The following is a 15,803-nucleotide window of genomic DNA, read 5'->3' on the forward strand; positions in this document are numbered from 1 at the left end:
CCATTTTCAAAGCCAGCAGTTGCTGGTCAAGTCTTTCTCACATTGCATCACACCGACACTGACTCTCCTGCCTTCCCTTTCACTTACAGGGATCTTATAAGATGCTTAATGTGATTAAATTAGGCTCACCTGGATAATCCAAGATCAGCGTCAACTGATTAGCAACTTTAATTGCACATGTAACTTTATTTCGCCCTTGCTGTGTAACAACATATTCACAGTTCACAGATTAGGATATAGACATTGTTGTGGGGGGAGGGATCATTATTCTTCCTACTGCAGTACCTATACATATTGTTCTCCACCTTGCTTTTTTCTCGCTTAACATATCTTTGAGATTATTCTATATTACACATATGGATCTGCCTCATTCTTACTAATGGCTGCATTGTGTTCCATTGCATGGATATACCATAATTTATTTAGTGAATTCACCGTTTCTGAATATTTAGGTTATTTTCACTCTTTTGCTGTTACAAACAATGCTGCAATAAATATCCTTATATCAAATGTGTCATTTCCTACATATTACAAACATATCTGTCAATGGGATAAGTTTATGAAAGTGGAATTTCTGGGTCAAAGGGAGGATGTATTTTTCTTTTTCTTTACTTTATTTTAACTTTTTAAAAATCTTTATCGAGATATAGTTTGTATACCATACAATTCACTCATTTCAGGCATAGAATTCATTGGTTTTTAGTATATTCAGAGCTGTGTAACCATCACCACAATCAATTTCAGAGCAATTTCATCACCATAGAAAGATGTAAAAATTAGGGGAGGTCACATATAGGAACTCTCTACTTTTTGCTCAGTTTTTTCTATAAACCTGAAATTGCTCCCACTAAAAGTCTTAATTTTTTAAAATTACAAGTAATTTTGCCTTTCTCCTGGCCCTATTTTCAGAATAACAGTTTACTTAAAATAGTGGTAATACCCTAGATTATAGGTAATTAGAGTCTGAAATTCTGTGTATATGAAAAGATATATACAGTTGTGGCTAAGTGTAAGGTACAGTTTCACCCATTAACCGGGCAAGGAGAACTTTTTGCTTCAAATGTTTTTAATTTCTGGAATCATGGTATTTTATTATTAATCTGCAAGTTACCCTTATAAAAATTTTGAATCCAGTGTGTTTAGTTGGAAGGTGTCAAGGATACATCTAGCATGCGCTATTAACTAACATTTAGTTTTTTTATGGTAACATGCATGATTACCATTTCTGTGAGATTTTTGGCATATCTCAAAAACTTCATGTTTAACAGCCACATCAATTACATATTTTATCATGAGGATATACTGTGATTTACTTTTTCCCATTGTTGGACATTTCTGTTTTAGCCAGTAGTTACTGTACCTTTTTAAGATGCCTAAGTTAAACATGTAAAAAATGATGGCCTTGTATTTTCATCTGAGTCTGAAAGGTCTGTGACTCTCTTGCCTATGCTAAAAAGGGGCATGTGTTTTGTATAGGAGACTGCTTGGATAGTGGATGCTACAGCTAACTGTTTAGTTTCTTTATTCTGTAGCCCAATATGCAGAGTGGTTACTGAGTTCCATGCATGTTACTTAGAAGTTATTTTCATATGCCCCTCCATTCTCTTATCAAATTTTACTTTCTCTCAATGTCTTATCATCAGTTTATGATGGCCATTTTTAGGTTTTTAACTGTTGTTAGGTGAAATTAATAAACAAATAATTAAACGGAAGATATAATCTCATGCATAGGGAATTTGCAGCCATTTGGTAGCCACTTAAATGTTTAAACCAGTGAACAAGAATTGGCGAGGTAAGATTATAGATACCTCTTTCACAGTTTTTTAGTCTTTTATCCTTCTTATATTGCGATATGGCATAATATGGAGTAGAACTGACTCAAGTATTTTAGTCTTGGTTAACTCACACATTTTAATGCCTAATTAAGAAAAAAATCTGGTCTGCCAAAAACTAGTCGATAGTTATGGGAATTACATATATTTGTACATGCTAGATAAATCTATAAATACTAACTCAGAATTTACTTAGTCACTCATGTAAGTGTTGTTGACATTTATAATTTGAAGGCGAATATGCTTAAATGTGTAATTTAAGATTCTAAATGGTTAATATAAATATAGAATGGAGCCTCAGGTGGAGAAGACAATTAAGTTCTACAAAATTTAGAAGTTTTTTTTAACATAGAATTGGCTTTATATACATTTTACTTATTTATGGGGCCAGGATTGGAGAAGATACCATGTGAAAATTCCTGCTTTAAAATATCTGCCTCTTACCAGTTTTTTTTTTATTCCTACATATTTCCTCACAGTTCTGAGGTTCAGACTATCCTATATGTTTACTAATTATTACTTACATCATAAATAGCCTATTTATATATAAATATATATTTTTATACTTGCCACATCTTAATACTTGTTCTTAATTTTTTTTAATCTTATATTTTCCCAGTTTTATTAATTTTTCTCTATCAATATATGCTGTGCCCTTTTTTTATTAAAAAAATTTACCCTATAAAAACTTCTTTTTAATATAAATGCTGTTATTTTAGGATCTTGGAGTGAAAACATACTGGAATATTTTCTCAGAAATAACCAGATCACAACAGAAGATGGCGCCCAGATCATCTGGTATCATGCGGCTAACCACAAGGTGCAAGTGAATGAGGCACTGAGAAGTAAGTCATTAGTTACTTGTATTTACATTAGATTATAGATGAAGTCAGCTCTTTTAAAAAAAATATCTGGTCATATTTGCAGGTGCCAGAGACTTAGATGATTCAAGTGTAAATTCTTGGCTAACATAAACATTTTTGTAAAAGATCTCATTTTATTTACAAAATGAATAAGTTTCCATAATGGAAGAATTTTCTCATTTTCCAGAAGTGATTTACCGTTTCTATGCCTTATTTAAAACTCTCATATGTTATTACATTTGCTTACATATTGTAGTGATTTAGGTAAAATTTTTAAGATCAGGTTGTATGTCGTACATACATATTTTTGTGTCTTTCACAGTGTACTATGGAGAAGCTCAATAAATAGTTGTTGAATGAAGTCACTGAATACTAATTTATAATGCCTTGGGCAATATTTATGCCTAGGCTAGAAACCAAGCCTTTTGGTTTACTAGCTCCATCTGTAATCAGATGATTACTACAGCAGTTTAGTTAGCCTTTTGCTATGAAGTACCCCTGTTGGCTGCAGCAGCTTAGGAGAATGAAAGCATATCACCAGAGGGGTAGGGCACAGCTTGAAGTGCCCTGTTCCAACAGGAAGAATTCCTTGTAACCTTGTGTTTTATTGTAAAAATTTACACATTTTTTGCATCTTAGTTATGTATCTGGATAATGTATCTAAATATGTATTTCTTTTATTGTAAAGATACTCTTTTAAATTGCTTTTCTTCGTTCCTCAAAGGGAAGAACCTTGTCTTCTAATATCCCTAATACATAAAACAGTGCCTACCACATAGTAACCAAACAGTGATTATTTAATAAATAAATTTTAGCAAAAGCAATGCTTCAGGAAGATGTTGATTAGTGGCTGCCTGGAGCTGATAGGAATAGGGACTAGAGAGTAAATGCTAATGGGTACAGCGTTTCTTTCTGGGGTGACAAAATTTTTCTGGAATTAGCTGGTGGTGGTGATGGTTGCACAACTTTCTGAATATTCTGCAAACCGTTGAATGGTACACTTTATTTTATTTATTTATTTGTTTGCATTGGGTCTTCATTGCTGCACATGAGCTTTCTCTAGTTGCAGACTTTCTCATTATGGTGGCTTCTCTTGTTGCGGATCACGGGCTCTAGGCACGTGGGCTTCAGTAGTTGTGGCTCACGGGCTCTAGAGCACAGGCTCAGTAGTTGTGGCGCACGGGCATAGTTGCTTCGTGGCATGTGGGGTCTTCCCGGACCAGGGCTCGAACGCGTGTCCACTGCATTGGCAGGCGGATTCTTAACCACTGTGCCACCAGGAAAGCCCTGAATGGTACACTTTAAAAGGATGATGTTATAGTATGTGAATTATATATCAATTTTTTTAAATGGAAAAAAGATAGGAATAATACAGCTGTTATGTACAGACATTATGGTTGCGTATATAGTAAATCAAAAAGATTCTACAGATAAATGATTATAATTCATAGGTTAATTTAGACAATCTGTCTTTTTTGACAGTATAAAATCAAAGCAAAATAAATTTTATTTCTATAAAACAACTAAAAATTTGGGAAAAATCTTAAAAATTTACAATTTGTAATAGTAAATGCAGAAGTCTCATCCCTAGAAATAATTTAATTAACTATGGATCATTTACTTTTAGCCAAGTTTTAAAAATGACTTATGGAAGTCATTTCCAATTGCTGGAAGTCTGGTGTTGATCTGGGAATTTTTTATAGGTTACTTAGTTTTCAGATAATATCCTCTTTACCTTCTCTTTGGCAACAAGAGCCCCAAGTTTTATAGTTTGGGGGATGTTTTTCATCCAGTCCCTTTTCTCAGCTCTGGCTAGTCTTGCAATTTCTTTCTAGTCCAAAGGAAAGAAAGCAGATTCCTGGAGACTTGTATTTATTGGTTTATCTTATTTCTCCCAGAATACTTAAATTTAGTACAACTGTTATTAATGAAGCTGTTTCTATTTTGATTAACATGTGATACTGGATTTTCAACAATGTCTATGTTTTAAAAAAACAAAGTACAGGAGGAACAATGTAAGAGTGTCATTTGGTGTTGCATTGTCAACACATCCGACCTCAGAATAGTCAAAATTGTTTAAAAAAGTTATTACATATAATGTAATTTTTTTTGTTATAACATTTCTGCATGTAGATTTTTAAAAAATATATATTAAAAGAAATGCTGGTTAAAAAATTGAAATCATCAGGTCTTTTTGAGAATAAAAAATGTAGTTTTTAAAAAAAGGCTTTGTAACATATTTAGGAAAAGTGTGACTATAGTCATCAACTAAATGTATTAAAAAATATAATAAATTGCTGCATTAGAGCATGTAAACAGTATAGGCAAGATAGATAAGTTTAACTTCATTTCTATAAACATATTTCTTTGAGTTTTGTTTTGAGTGTGAGTAGCAACTATTTGGGATTTTCTTGTGCAGAAAATCAGAAAAAACAAAGCTGTTTTCTACTGTCTGGCTCTTGTCACAAGCTGGGGCTCCTGTGGTTGGAGTGATAATCTTGATGTGCAGACTTCCTCATCTGGCTCTCCCTGAGTTGGGAAATATGGTGACCAGGCAGTCTCCCAAAGTAGAAGCATTCCCTGACCTTCAAAAGGCTTCTACCCAAGGACCAGGGGTGGGAGAATAGGGAGAGAGGCTGGACAGCTCACAAACATGTCTCCAGGCCAGGCCTCCCTCTCTTCTGTATTAGTCTATCCAACTGCTTATTTGGTGTTTTCACTTAGAGAGTTCTCATGCATCACAGATTTAAATTATTCAAAATGAAATTCTTAATTATGTCTACTAACCTGTACTTCCTATGATCTTTGCTATCTCAGTAAATGGCACCATAATCCACATAGATTCTTTTGTTTGTTTGTTTGTTTGTTTTTGGCCACACCACGCATCTCACGGGATCTTAGTTCCTTGGCCAGGGCCCACGGCAGTGAAAGTGCCAAGTCCTAACCACTGGAATGCCAGGGAATTCCCCGTATATTCTTAAGCCAGAAATCTGGGAATCATCTGTTCTTTGTTTTCTTTATTTCTTGCATCTGCTCTATTATCCAGACATTATAATTCTGTTCCAAAATATATTTTGAATTAGTCCACATCTGTCCATCTCTGTTGTCATCATCCTAGTTCAAGCCACCATGATCTCTTACCCCTACTGCTTAGCTTCCATTCTTATTCTTAAAAGAGACCTTCAGGAGCATAATTTACATGGGACCTGAGACTCCTTGTCACTGCCATTTAGTGATTTTTTTTTCTATTCATGGGAAATGAATGGAGTTAATAAATAGAGACACTGACTATTACTGTTAAGGAATTCCAAGGCCTATATGCTCCTTTACAACTGCATTGATAGAGAAGATGGAATGCCTACATATATTGTGCTAAGTACCACTTTATTGAGAAGTCATGTTTGCTTAATTTTTATGAAATTAGACAGAAGCTTGACCTATTGCATCTCAAATATAACTCTGTTTAACTTTTTTTGAGAAACTGCAAGCTTTTCTGAAGCAGCTGCATCTTCTTACATTCCCACCAACAGACTGGATGAGGTTTCTAATCTCCCCATGTCCTTGTCAACACTTGTTACTGTCTTTTTCATTATAGTCTTCCTAGTACTTGTGAATTGGTATCTCATTGTAGTTTAGATTTGCATTTCCCTGAAGGTTAATGATGTTGAGCATCTCTTCATACGCTTATTGGAAAATGGCTTATATATGCAGCTGGGTAGCTTTTTCAGCCTATTTCCTGCCTATAGAAATTTGAGAGTTCATAGGCTTCTTTTCGTTTTGAACTGTCTCTCTCTTTTTTTCTTTTTTCAGGTCCAAGTGGATACAGCTCTATTAAAAATGTACTGGTCTTTCTATATATCAAATTATAAACCATCCCTTTAATCAAAAACCTTATTGCTGGATCTCTTTGGGGTAGGCCTCTCTCTACTTGGTCTGCTAGTTAGGGTGCTATGGGATAACACCCTTAAGATTCTATAATGTTCTTTTGTCTAGCTATGTGGGTACCCAAGACATCATCTTTCTGAAGTCTTAATAAAGGGTCTTGTAGCTGTATCCTTGGTTTGGTCTTGATCCCGGGCCGTGGTTTACTAACAGCATCCTGGATTTGACTTTTGACCTGAGGCTTTCTCCTACTTTGAGAATCTCCTGCCAGCTGGAAAGAATGGTTTTATTTTCTAACTCAGCACAAGTCCTGAGTTGGAAATATTTCCTCTCTATACTGCTTAAAATGTAAATAGTTAATTATTTAACTCAGCTCTTTCTTCCCATTCTTTATCATAGGAGCTAAAAGAAACCCCGTTGGCATTTTCAACATTCTGCCTGGAAACCTCCTTAGCCAAATCCACAAATTGACTAGGCACCCTCTCTATCTTCCACCAGTTGCTACAAGTGCCAACGTTATCAAAAGTTTCACCACTACGTGAAAAGAATTTCCTCACTGCTCTTCTAACTTGCTTTAACAGTGCCTTTCTAGAATCTGCTGGATCCCAAAACCAGTGTCACAGGTTTCAGGTTTTTGTTATGGCAGGGCCCCACTTCCAGGTAGCTATTTCTGTTTGTTTTCTGTTGCTGTGTAATAAACTACCCCCAAAACTTTGTGGCTTAAAATGACAGTGATTTATCATTTTTCATGATTTTGTGGGTCAGCTAATGGTTCTTCTGTTCCATGTGGTATAGATTGGGAGCACTCATGTTGCTGCATTTGGCTGGGAGCTCAGCTGGGCCTAGAAATTCTAAAATGGCCTCACTCACATGTCAGAGACCTTCATGCTGTCTGTCGGGCAGGAGGTCTTAGTTTTCTTCCATGAGGCTTCTCTCTCTCCATGTGGTTTCTGAGTCTTCAGTAGTCTTACCTGAACTTCTTTACGTGGTAGCTGGCTTTCAAGAGGATGATAGCAGAAGCTGCCAGGCCTTTTAAGGGCTTGGCTTAGAACTGAGAGTTTTACTTCCACTACCTTCCACTGGTCAAAGCAAGGCACAAAACCAGCCCAGACTCAAGGGGAGGAGAAAGAGATGAGGAGAGAGGCACGTACATATGGGAGGAATTGTTGTCAGCCGTCTTTGGAGTTAGTCTATCAGAGCCTGCTACGCACACTCACACTAAGTGACTGGTGAAGCTCTTTACCCATTCCAGGGATGTGTGCTTTTCAATAGTAGCCAAGCTTTAGGTCAAGGAACTGAATCTATAACATACAATTTCAAACATAAACAATAAACATCTGTAGTTTCTCATTTGAGGAGTGAGAAAATAAAAGTACTATTTTTGTTCTCAGAAGAGTCAACAAATACTTATTAAGCCTCCCTTTGTATTCTCACTTTGCCATATACTAAGAAGAAATTAAATATTAGGACAACAGCTTGAGTGTGACCTAGGCAAAGGTATTGCACTCCTCACTGCCTATTTGCTCACGTGTAACAAATAAGTGCAACATGTAAGGCTTGACATAGTACCTGGCACTTAGTCTTTACTCAGGAAATTTTATTTTCTTTCCTTCCTTTTATCTTCCTCAAAAGGATACTGAATATGCCGTCTCCTACAGTCTCTATTTTATTAGCATTAATGTAAGTTCTTTTATCTGGACAGGTACTGCTCATATGATAGAGGCTGATGTCATTTTTCCAAGTGCTGGATCAGAACATGGCCAACCAATCATGGCTCATCCTCCTGAAACAAACAGTGATAATACTTTACAGGAATGGCTGGCTGAAGTTATAAAAAGCAATAAAGGCATCAAACTGGATTTTAAGAGGTATTTGTACAAACATGTTCAGTCTCCTAGTTGTTATAGAATAACAATATGGAAAAAAATCAATAACTTCATATATCTGTGCTTGACTAAATAACTTTATACTTTATCTAAACTGAAAATGGAATTGCAAACTAATATGTTTCAGGAATGGACCAAAGACACACTGAGTTGTTTGCTAAAATTGTTTCTTGGGAACCCTTTAAGGCTAAAATTAAGTTAATTTTTATATAAGAAGTTATCCTAAGTGACCATTGTAATAGTAGAATGGTAAATTTAAAATACCACTTTCATTAAAAAGTAGTTCGAGAGAGAGATTTGGCAGTAGTTGGGGTAGTTAATGCATTTCCTACTTGATTTGTGTTATTATATTTGTGGAAGGGGAATTATCTAGAATTCTTTAATAACTGAAGAGTTTCTTAAAAATAATATTTTGGAAACACTGATAATGAAGAGAGCAAGATTAGGTGTTGTTTCATTCCCTGTGGCTATCACGGAAAATTTTACTTCTGTGGTATTTTGGCAGTATAAAAATGATAGGGAAAGCCAGGAATTTATTGTGACACCATAAAAGCTCACCATAAGGCCCATGAAGGCAACTGCTATGAAAATCTAGGATGTGTGGTAATCCTGCCTTATCTTTGCACAATATTTTAAAATTGAATTATCTCAAGAAATTAATAAGGATTTGGAGCTCTTACTCACAGGGTTTTTAAGGTTACTGTAATCAGTTGTTGCGGGCCTGAGTGTACCAGTCAACCTCTTTACACTGTTGGTGAGTGAAAGCTGTTTCAAGATCTTAAAGCTTTTAGAGGGGTGAACGGTCCAACTCCATTTTCTTGACAAAGAAACTTAGTCCTAGAGAGGTTAAGTGACAATAGCTAAGCCTGAGAGCTGAGCTAGGACCAGATCCCAGGTTTCCTGGAGCCAGTCCAGTGTTCTCTGTACTGTGAAATAAAGCATTTAATCATTAGTGCTTGGTGAGCTGAATTTTAGAGCTCCTTGCCTTTTCATGTGCTCAGTTGTTTTTTTTTTTTGATGTTTACTGTTGCCCGTAGACTTGCTCTCTGTAATATATTCTTTTTTTTTTAATTTATTTATTTTATTTATTTTTGGCTGTGTTGGGCCTTTGTTGCTGCACACATACTTTGTCTAGCTGTGGTGAGCAGGGGCCACTCTTCCCTGCAGTGCATGGACCTCTCATTGCGGTGGCTTCTCTTGTTGCGGAGCATTGGCTCTAGGTACACAGGCTTCAGTAGTTGCAGCACGTGGGCTCAATAGTTGTGGTGCATGGGCTTAGTTGCTCCACGGCATGTGGGATCTTCCCGGACCAGGGCTCAAACCCATGTCCCCTGCATTGGCAGATGGATTCCCAACCACTGTGCCACCAGCGAAGCCCCTGTGATATATTCTTTGGCTCCTCACCAGTCAGACCAGCTCCTTCATTCCTAAATGCTAGCAGCTACCACTGAAAGGCTGTGCCATTAAAAAAAGAGTTTTGGTCATAACATATTTGAAGGGGAATGAATTTAACTAACAATTATATAAGCACTTACTGTGTGTCAGACACTGTTCTAAGAGCATTAAATGTGTAAATTCATTTAGTCTTCATAACAATCCTAAGAAGTAGGTTATTCCTATTCTCATTTTCCAGATGAAGGAACAGAGGCAGAGAGGGGTAAGTAGCCTGCTTGTGGTCACGTAATCGGTAGGAGAGCTGCCAGCCTGGCTGAAGAGTTCACACTCTGAACCGGAACTCTGCACTACGTCTGTAAGAGTAGCTGAATGACCTAATAGTCAAATTTTAATAGTTCTTGTTTTGTGCCTCTGAGTTATTTTGTTTGTATACACGCAATAACTAAGTAATATACGATGATTTAAAATTTTTATCTGGAATTTTACCTTAGAATGTAATTTTAAATGGTTTATTATTTTAAGTATGATTTTTATTTTGTTAGCCCCAATTTCTAAACAAAGTTAATAGAAAAATAGGTACTGAGAAGTTTGACTTACCAAGTAACTTTTTAGAAAAAAAATCTATAAGATCTAAGTTTATATCTTCCCTGGAATTTCCTAAATAAGTACTACCAAAAAGAAATTTTAGGTAGTATACTGATCAGGACCCTCCTCTTCAAATGATCATTTTGGCAGACCTTTTGTCAGTTCTTTATGGGAAACTTAATACTAATACATGTAAGGATTGAGAATGATATCCACGGATATTTTAAATTAGAATTACATGGAATTTATAGATTAGTTGGGAACGAAGTGTAATTTTGCAATATTTATAATATTGAGTCTTCCAGGCTAGGAACATAGTATGTTATTCTTCGTAGTAAACATTGTATCTTGCTCTTGGGCAAAGTTCATCCTCAGTCTTTTTTTTTTTCCCAAAAATGTTATGGCTTTTCCTCCACATTTACTCTTCCAGAGGAATTTTATTAATTATTTTGTAAAGCTCCAGAAAATTAAAACTACAACAAAAAGTTGTTTTCTTCTTAGTAAAGTTTTGTGGTTTTCTTAATATAGGTTTTGTTTTTCTTATTTAAGTTTCTGGTAAGGGAAAATGACATTACTATAGTCTATATTAGTGATAATTAAAATATTTACATATAAAACAGAATATGTACATTAAATTCTTATTTCATTATGTTCTGTGTCTTAGCTCTGTATGTCTAACTGTGCAGTGTTTTGCATGTAGTAGACACTTAATACATGCTGGTGGAATTTCAGTTTGGGAGAGAATATGCTGAGACTAGATATTATCAGATGGCGAACCATTGTTAAACAGCCTGATGTCAGCTTACTAAATTGAGAAAGCATAAGCTTCCTCCTAAACGTAAACTGGAAATTAGTGTTTAACCCAACCTCCACAGACACCAGATTTCTTAAGAAATAAGAATCCTTTCTGGAAAAGGAGAGGAGACATGCGTGGATTAGTTCAAGGTTACCTCCCACTCCACCCATGAAGAGCAGAGCCCCACGGGGACTTGGCTGCTGCTGTGGGACTTGGAGACAAGCAAGCTTTAGAGTAATAGATACAAGTTGTTTGCTACTAAAAATGGGGGAATTTTGTAGGAAGTACAGCTGGCCAGATCTCAGAATTGTGGTTTTTAACATGGCATTGATACCATTCAAGGCAGAAAGCATTTGAGACAGAGAAATGACAGCATCTAAATTAGAGTCTGTAAGGTCTAGCATTAGAGTTTATCAATCCACTAAAATCTAGGGCCTCTATTTCAGGGGCATAAGAGTGAGAAAAAAGCAGTTTATTACATGGGAGCAGAGTGAAAGAGAGGCTGGTTTCCTCTGGTTTTAGTGAACAGTATCCTTGCTCACTAATAAATATGACCCTATAAATAATGAAGTTATCAGTTTCTGCTCTTAAAATAGGAGGCCCAAAAGGAGTGAGGTGAAGAGTGGTAGAAGCATAGGCAGAAGGACTCCAATCCATTAAGAAGAAAAATGGAAAGGTGAGGAGAGGTGCTGAATGTTCTCGCTTCCAGTATCCATCTCCCAGATTCTTAGCCTCCCATCGCTGTATTCACTAAAAGCTAATTTTCTTAGAAATGAACATAGGCCTTAAAGGTTCAGAAGACATTCAGAATTATAAGTAGCGTAGCTTTCCAATAAAGTTTGTGTGTGTATTTTTAATCAGTAAAAATTATGTAGGCTGATTAAAATCTTATTGTTTCAAGATATATGTGTCCGTTAGAAAAGATGTAGGGAAGTAAAAAGACTGAAGCTGCTTTTTAGTTTAAAAGTAACTAAAATATAGTTGTCTCTTGTTTCCAGGAAAGGTGTTTACAATAAAGGAAAAAATGAAGTTTATAAAAGCTTTAAGGAAATGTTATAATTTTACACTTGGCAATCATTTTTAGAAATGTGTTTATGTGTCCAGACTCACACAAGTATGCATGAAGGAAAAGAAGCCCTTTTCTCCAAGGTCATGAGCTGGTATTAGAGACATGGGGCCTGAGTGCACTTTGGGTATTTTCATAAACTTGAATTTGCAGGTTATGAGTGTATTTAATTTTTAAATCTTATTTATACATTCTCTGATGAGTGAATGTTTGTGTCTTTTCATAAATTGTTTTTATACTGAGTGATCCTAATACAGAGTTTTGAAACCTCTGTCTACATGTAGTGTCATTATTCATACATTTATAGACCCTTTTAGGTACCTTCATGAGTAGTAAGTATAAATCAACATTTTAAGATATGGCACATGTTAGCTTTCCCCTCTAGTGCTATCTGCTCTGTGATTTTGTTTAATTCAGGCATTATGGTATTATACTTTTATTATGAATTTGACAATATTAAAGCCAGCAGTCTAAAAGAACTTTTTACTTTTACTTTAGGAATATATCTCATTGACAACAAATTGTTTTTAGTCTGGCAGCTGTAGAACCATCCATGATGCTCTTGGAAAATGTGAAGAGGCATCTGAAGCGTCCAGTGTGGATTAATGCTGATATTCTTCCTGGTCCAAATGGAAATAGCAGAGTAGTGGATGCAAAACCTTTTATAGACACTGTGACATCCTTCTTTCCAGATGTGACATTTTCCCTAGGTTGGACAACAGGATGGCATCCTGAGAAAGTCAATGAAGGTGATAATTTTCTAAATGTATTCCTTTTTGGTCAAATTAAAATATACTCAAATATAAAAATAATACCTTTAATACAAAGCCAAAAACACATTCTGCAAAATCTAAGAGCCTAATGGAGAGAAAGGTCTGGCCCTAGAGATGTGTGTATGACTCTTCCTTCTGTTATTTCAGATAGATACTCATTCATTGGTGACATTCTGTCACCAGGCTTCCGTGGAAAATGTTTATTTGCAAGGTCTAGAATAACCAAAGCTGCCTCTTTACATACACAAACGAATCCTGAATTGGTCTCTTTGAACTTGTATTCTGTACTCTTTTCTTCTTTCCTTTTACTTTGGAGCAAACTCCCTATGTCAGATGAAAGATAGAGAAGTGGTAATTAAAACTTTTCAAGTAATGTGAGGCCAGAAGTCGGTGGGTGTACAATTGAACAGCACAAATTCTGTTCCCTAGACATTAGAAGGAGCTCCAAATGTAGGCTGCTGGAACCTTGGTGCCCGTAAGCTCTCTTTGGCTAGACAGGGGGTATGTGAGGCCATGAGACTCTCCTCTAGGCTGGATTTCTTCTTTCCCTTTATGTACTCTTACAGATGGACCTGATATTCAGCTTCTTTCTCCTGGCTGAAACTTATTATGCTATTTGGATTCATCTTTCTATTTATTCATACATTCCTAGGTAGTGATTTTCCAGTTAACAGCCATTAAGCAAACAGATGCTCTGGGACACCTGAACGCATGGTAAAAATAATTAACCAAGAAGTTATTTAGAGCCAGTGGAGATGTTAGCCTTTATCTTGTGTTCAGGGCAGTCTTTTTACTTATTTGCTACTATTGTTTTTAGATGTAAAGTTTTAAAATCTAACATGAGATTAGAGTAACTGCTATCTGGTGAGTAGTGACATTTAGGTTATAACTCCCTGGACCAACAACTGATATGATTGAGAAAAAAATAATATGCTTTACATTTGTTCTATTTTAATTTTCTAATCATTTTAATTTTTATTAGTTTCAGTAAAGAATGTAGCATATAATTCAGAGTGTTTAAAGAAGGTAAACTAGAAACAATTTAATAGCCTCCATACTGATTCTAATCTTTTAGTCACGGTTTAGTCTAACTCTGGCTTTAATCTCAGGCTTGAGCCGAGTTAAACCATATCTGGGTCTTTTGTTTGTGTTGAATGTTTCCAGGCTGCTTTTCCCCCACTGGCCTCTGGTCATTACCAACATGTGTTTTATCCTCCCTTACTTCTTCTGCTACAAAATTTAGAAAAGAGAGTTTATAAGTTTTTAAGTAATGTAAGTATAGCTTCTGTTAGCAACCCCTTTTTCTAATTAAAAATATATAATTTTCCAGATTTTAAAGGAAAGCAGACCTTTCCCTTCTTTCATGAGGCATTTAGCTGCTAAACTAATGTATTCACATAGGCTTTTTGTAAATTGTTCCTTTACTGACCAGTACTTTTTACAACCTATGGATAGTTTTGATAGAGTGTAGGGGCTATTTTTAAAATATAGATTTTTTTCTGAAGCTGTTTATAAACAGGCAGATATGTTTTCCGCAATGTCTAAACATGATTTAAAACATAAAACACATATATAAAAGTCAATTTTAACACTATTTCTATTTTAGATAAAATGTGTAAGTAATTTGGACTAGACCCCCACCCCCCAAAAAAATTGAAGTTAATTATTACTTAAACAGCTAGTAAATACTCTTTCTTTCTCTCGGAAAAGAAAACTTAACAACAAGCAGAAGATATAAGTTTATCGAGAATATTAATGATGCAGAGCCTTAGAATCTTTAAAGTAAATATAATGTCAGAATTTCCTTTTTTGTACTTGAGAGATTAATAAATTCCTTTCTAATGTTTTAATTTTTTGTTTATTGCTCTAGGTCACTTGTGACATTACTTAGATTTAATTTTTTATCTACATTTTCCACTCAAAATTTTTTCTTGCATTAAGTGGTATTTTAATTTCTCTGAATCCAAATGGAAATGTTTATGAATTACCTATGAATTTACCTATTCATATGTAATTGAGTTTTTTACTTAATTGACTTGTAGGACTTTGGTTAGAAAAGTTAAATATCTTTCTTTTCATTTCAGGTTACAGTTGGATAATGGTGAAAGAGATGGAATATATATGTAATGAACTAAATCAGCTTGTAACATTTCCTGTCAGAGCAGCATTAGTCAGGCAGTCTTGTTCTCAGTTACTTTGGCTGTTAAAGCAATCAAACAGGTACGTGTAAGTTTTACAATATAGTGTGTGCATGTGAGTGTGTGTGAGAGAAAGAAAATGAAAACTGATTATGTAAAGACAACGTGTGTGAGAGAAAGAGATGGAGAATGAACACTGATTCTGTAAGTGCTTGGACTTCCTCACTGGAATGACGATCCTTGATGAACCTCAACATCATGTCTTTCACCTCTGTTCCTCACAAAAGCTTTTGCACATAGTAGGTGCCAGTAAATGTTTGTCATTTTTTTCATTATGTTATACATTCACAAAAAGTTATAAGTGGGTAAAATAATTTCCCTTTGAATTCTGTCATAATTCCAGAAGTCTTTCCCATATAAAAATTATATTTATTTATTATTATTATTTTTTTTTTTTTGGCCACACGGCTTGTGGGATCTTAGTTCCCTGACCAGGAATTGAACCTGGACCCTCGGCAGTGAAAGCACCAAGCCCTTACCACTGGACCTCCAGGGAATTCCCAAAATTTTATTATTTTAATATGTAA

The 15,803-nt window shown here is 35.4% G+C and overlaps 1 protein-coding gene across 2 annotated transcripts in view; it reads left to right on the forward strand.

The window, feature by feature from the left end:
* FAM151B (family with sequence similarity 151 member B) overlaps positions 1–15,803 on the forward strand; it is a 34,077-nt gene that overhangs the window by 5,331 nt on the left and 12,943 nt on the right. For both annotated transcript variants that reach the window (XR_003792659.1, XM_029216550.1), the window contains exons 2-5: positions 2,552–2,677; positions 8,280–8,445; positions 12,837–13,054; positions 15,163–15,298. Coding sequence is in view for 1 of the 2 variants with exons in the window: in XM_029216550.1 (XP_029072383.1) it covers positions 2,552–2,677; positions 8,280–8,445; positions 12,837–13,054; positions 15,163–15,298 (646 nt within the window). In the remaining variant the exon portion in view is untranslated. The remainder of the gene's footprint in view (positions 1–2,551; positions 2,678–8,279; positions 8,446–12,836; positions 13,055–15,162; positions 15,299–15,803) is intronic.

Source organism: Monodon monoceros, unplaced genomic scaffold (genome assembly GCF_005190385.1).
Source record: "Monodon monoceros isolate NGI ecotype Baffin Bay Population unplaced genomic scaffold, NGI_Narwhal_1 Super_Scaffold_12, whole genome shotgun sequence".
NCBI lineage: Eukaryota > Metazoa > Chordata > Mammalia > Artiodactyla > Monodontidae > Monodon > Monodon monoceros.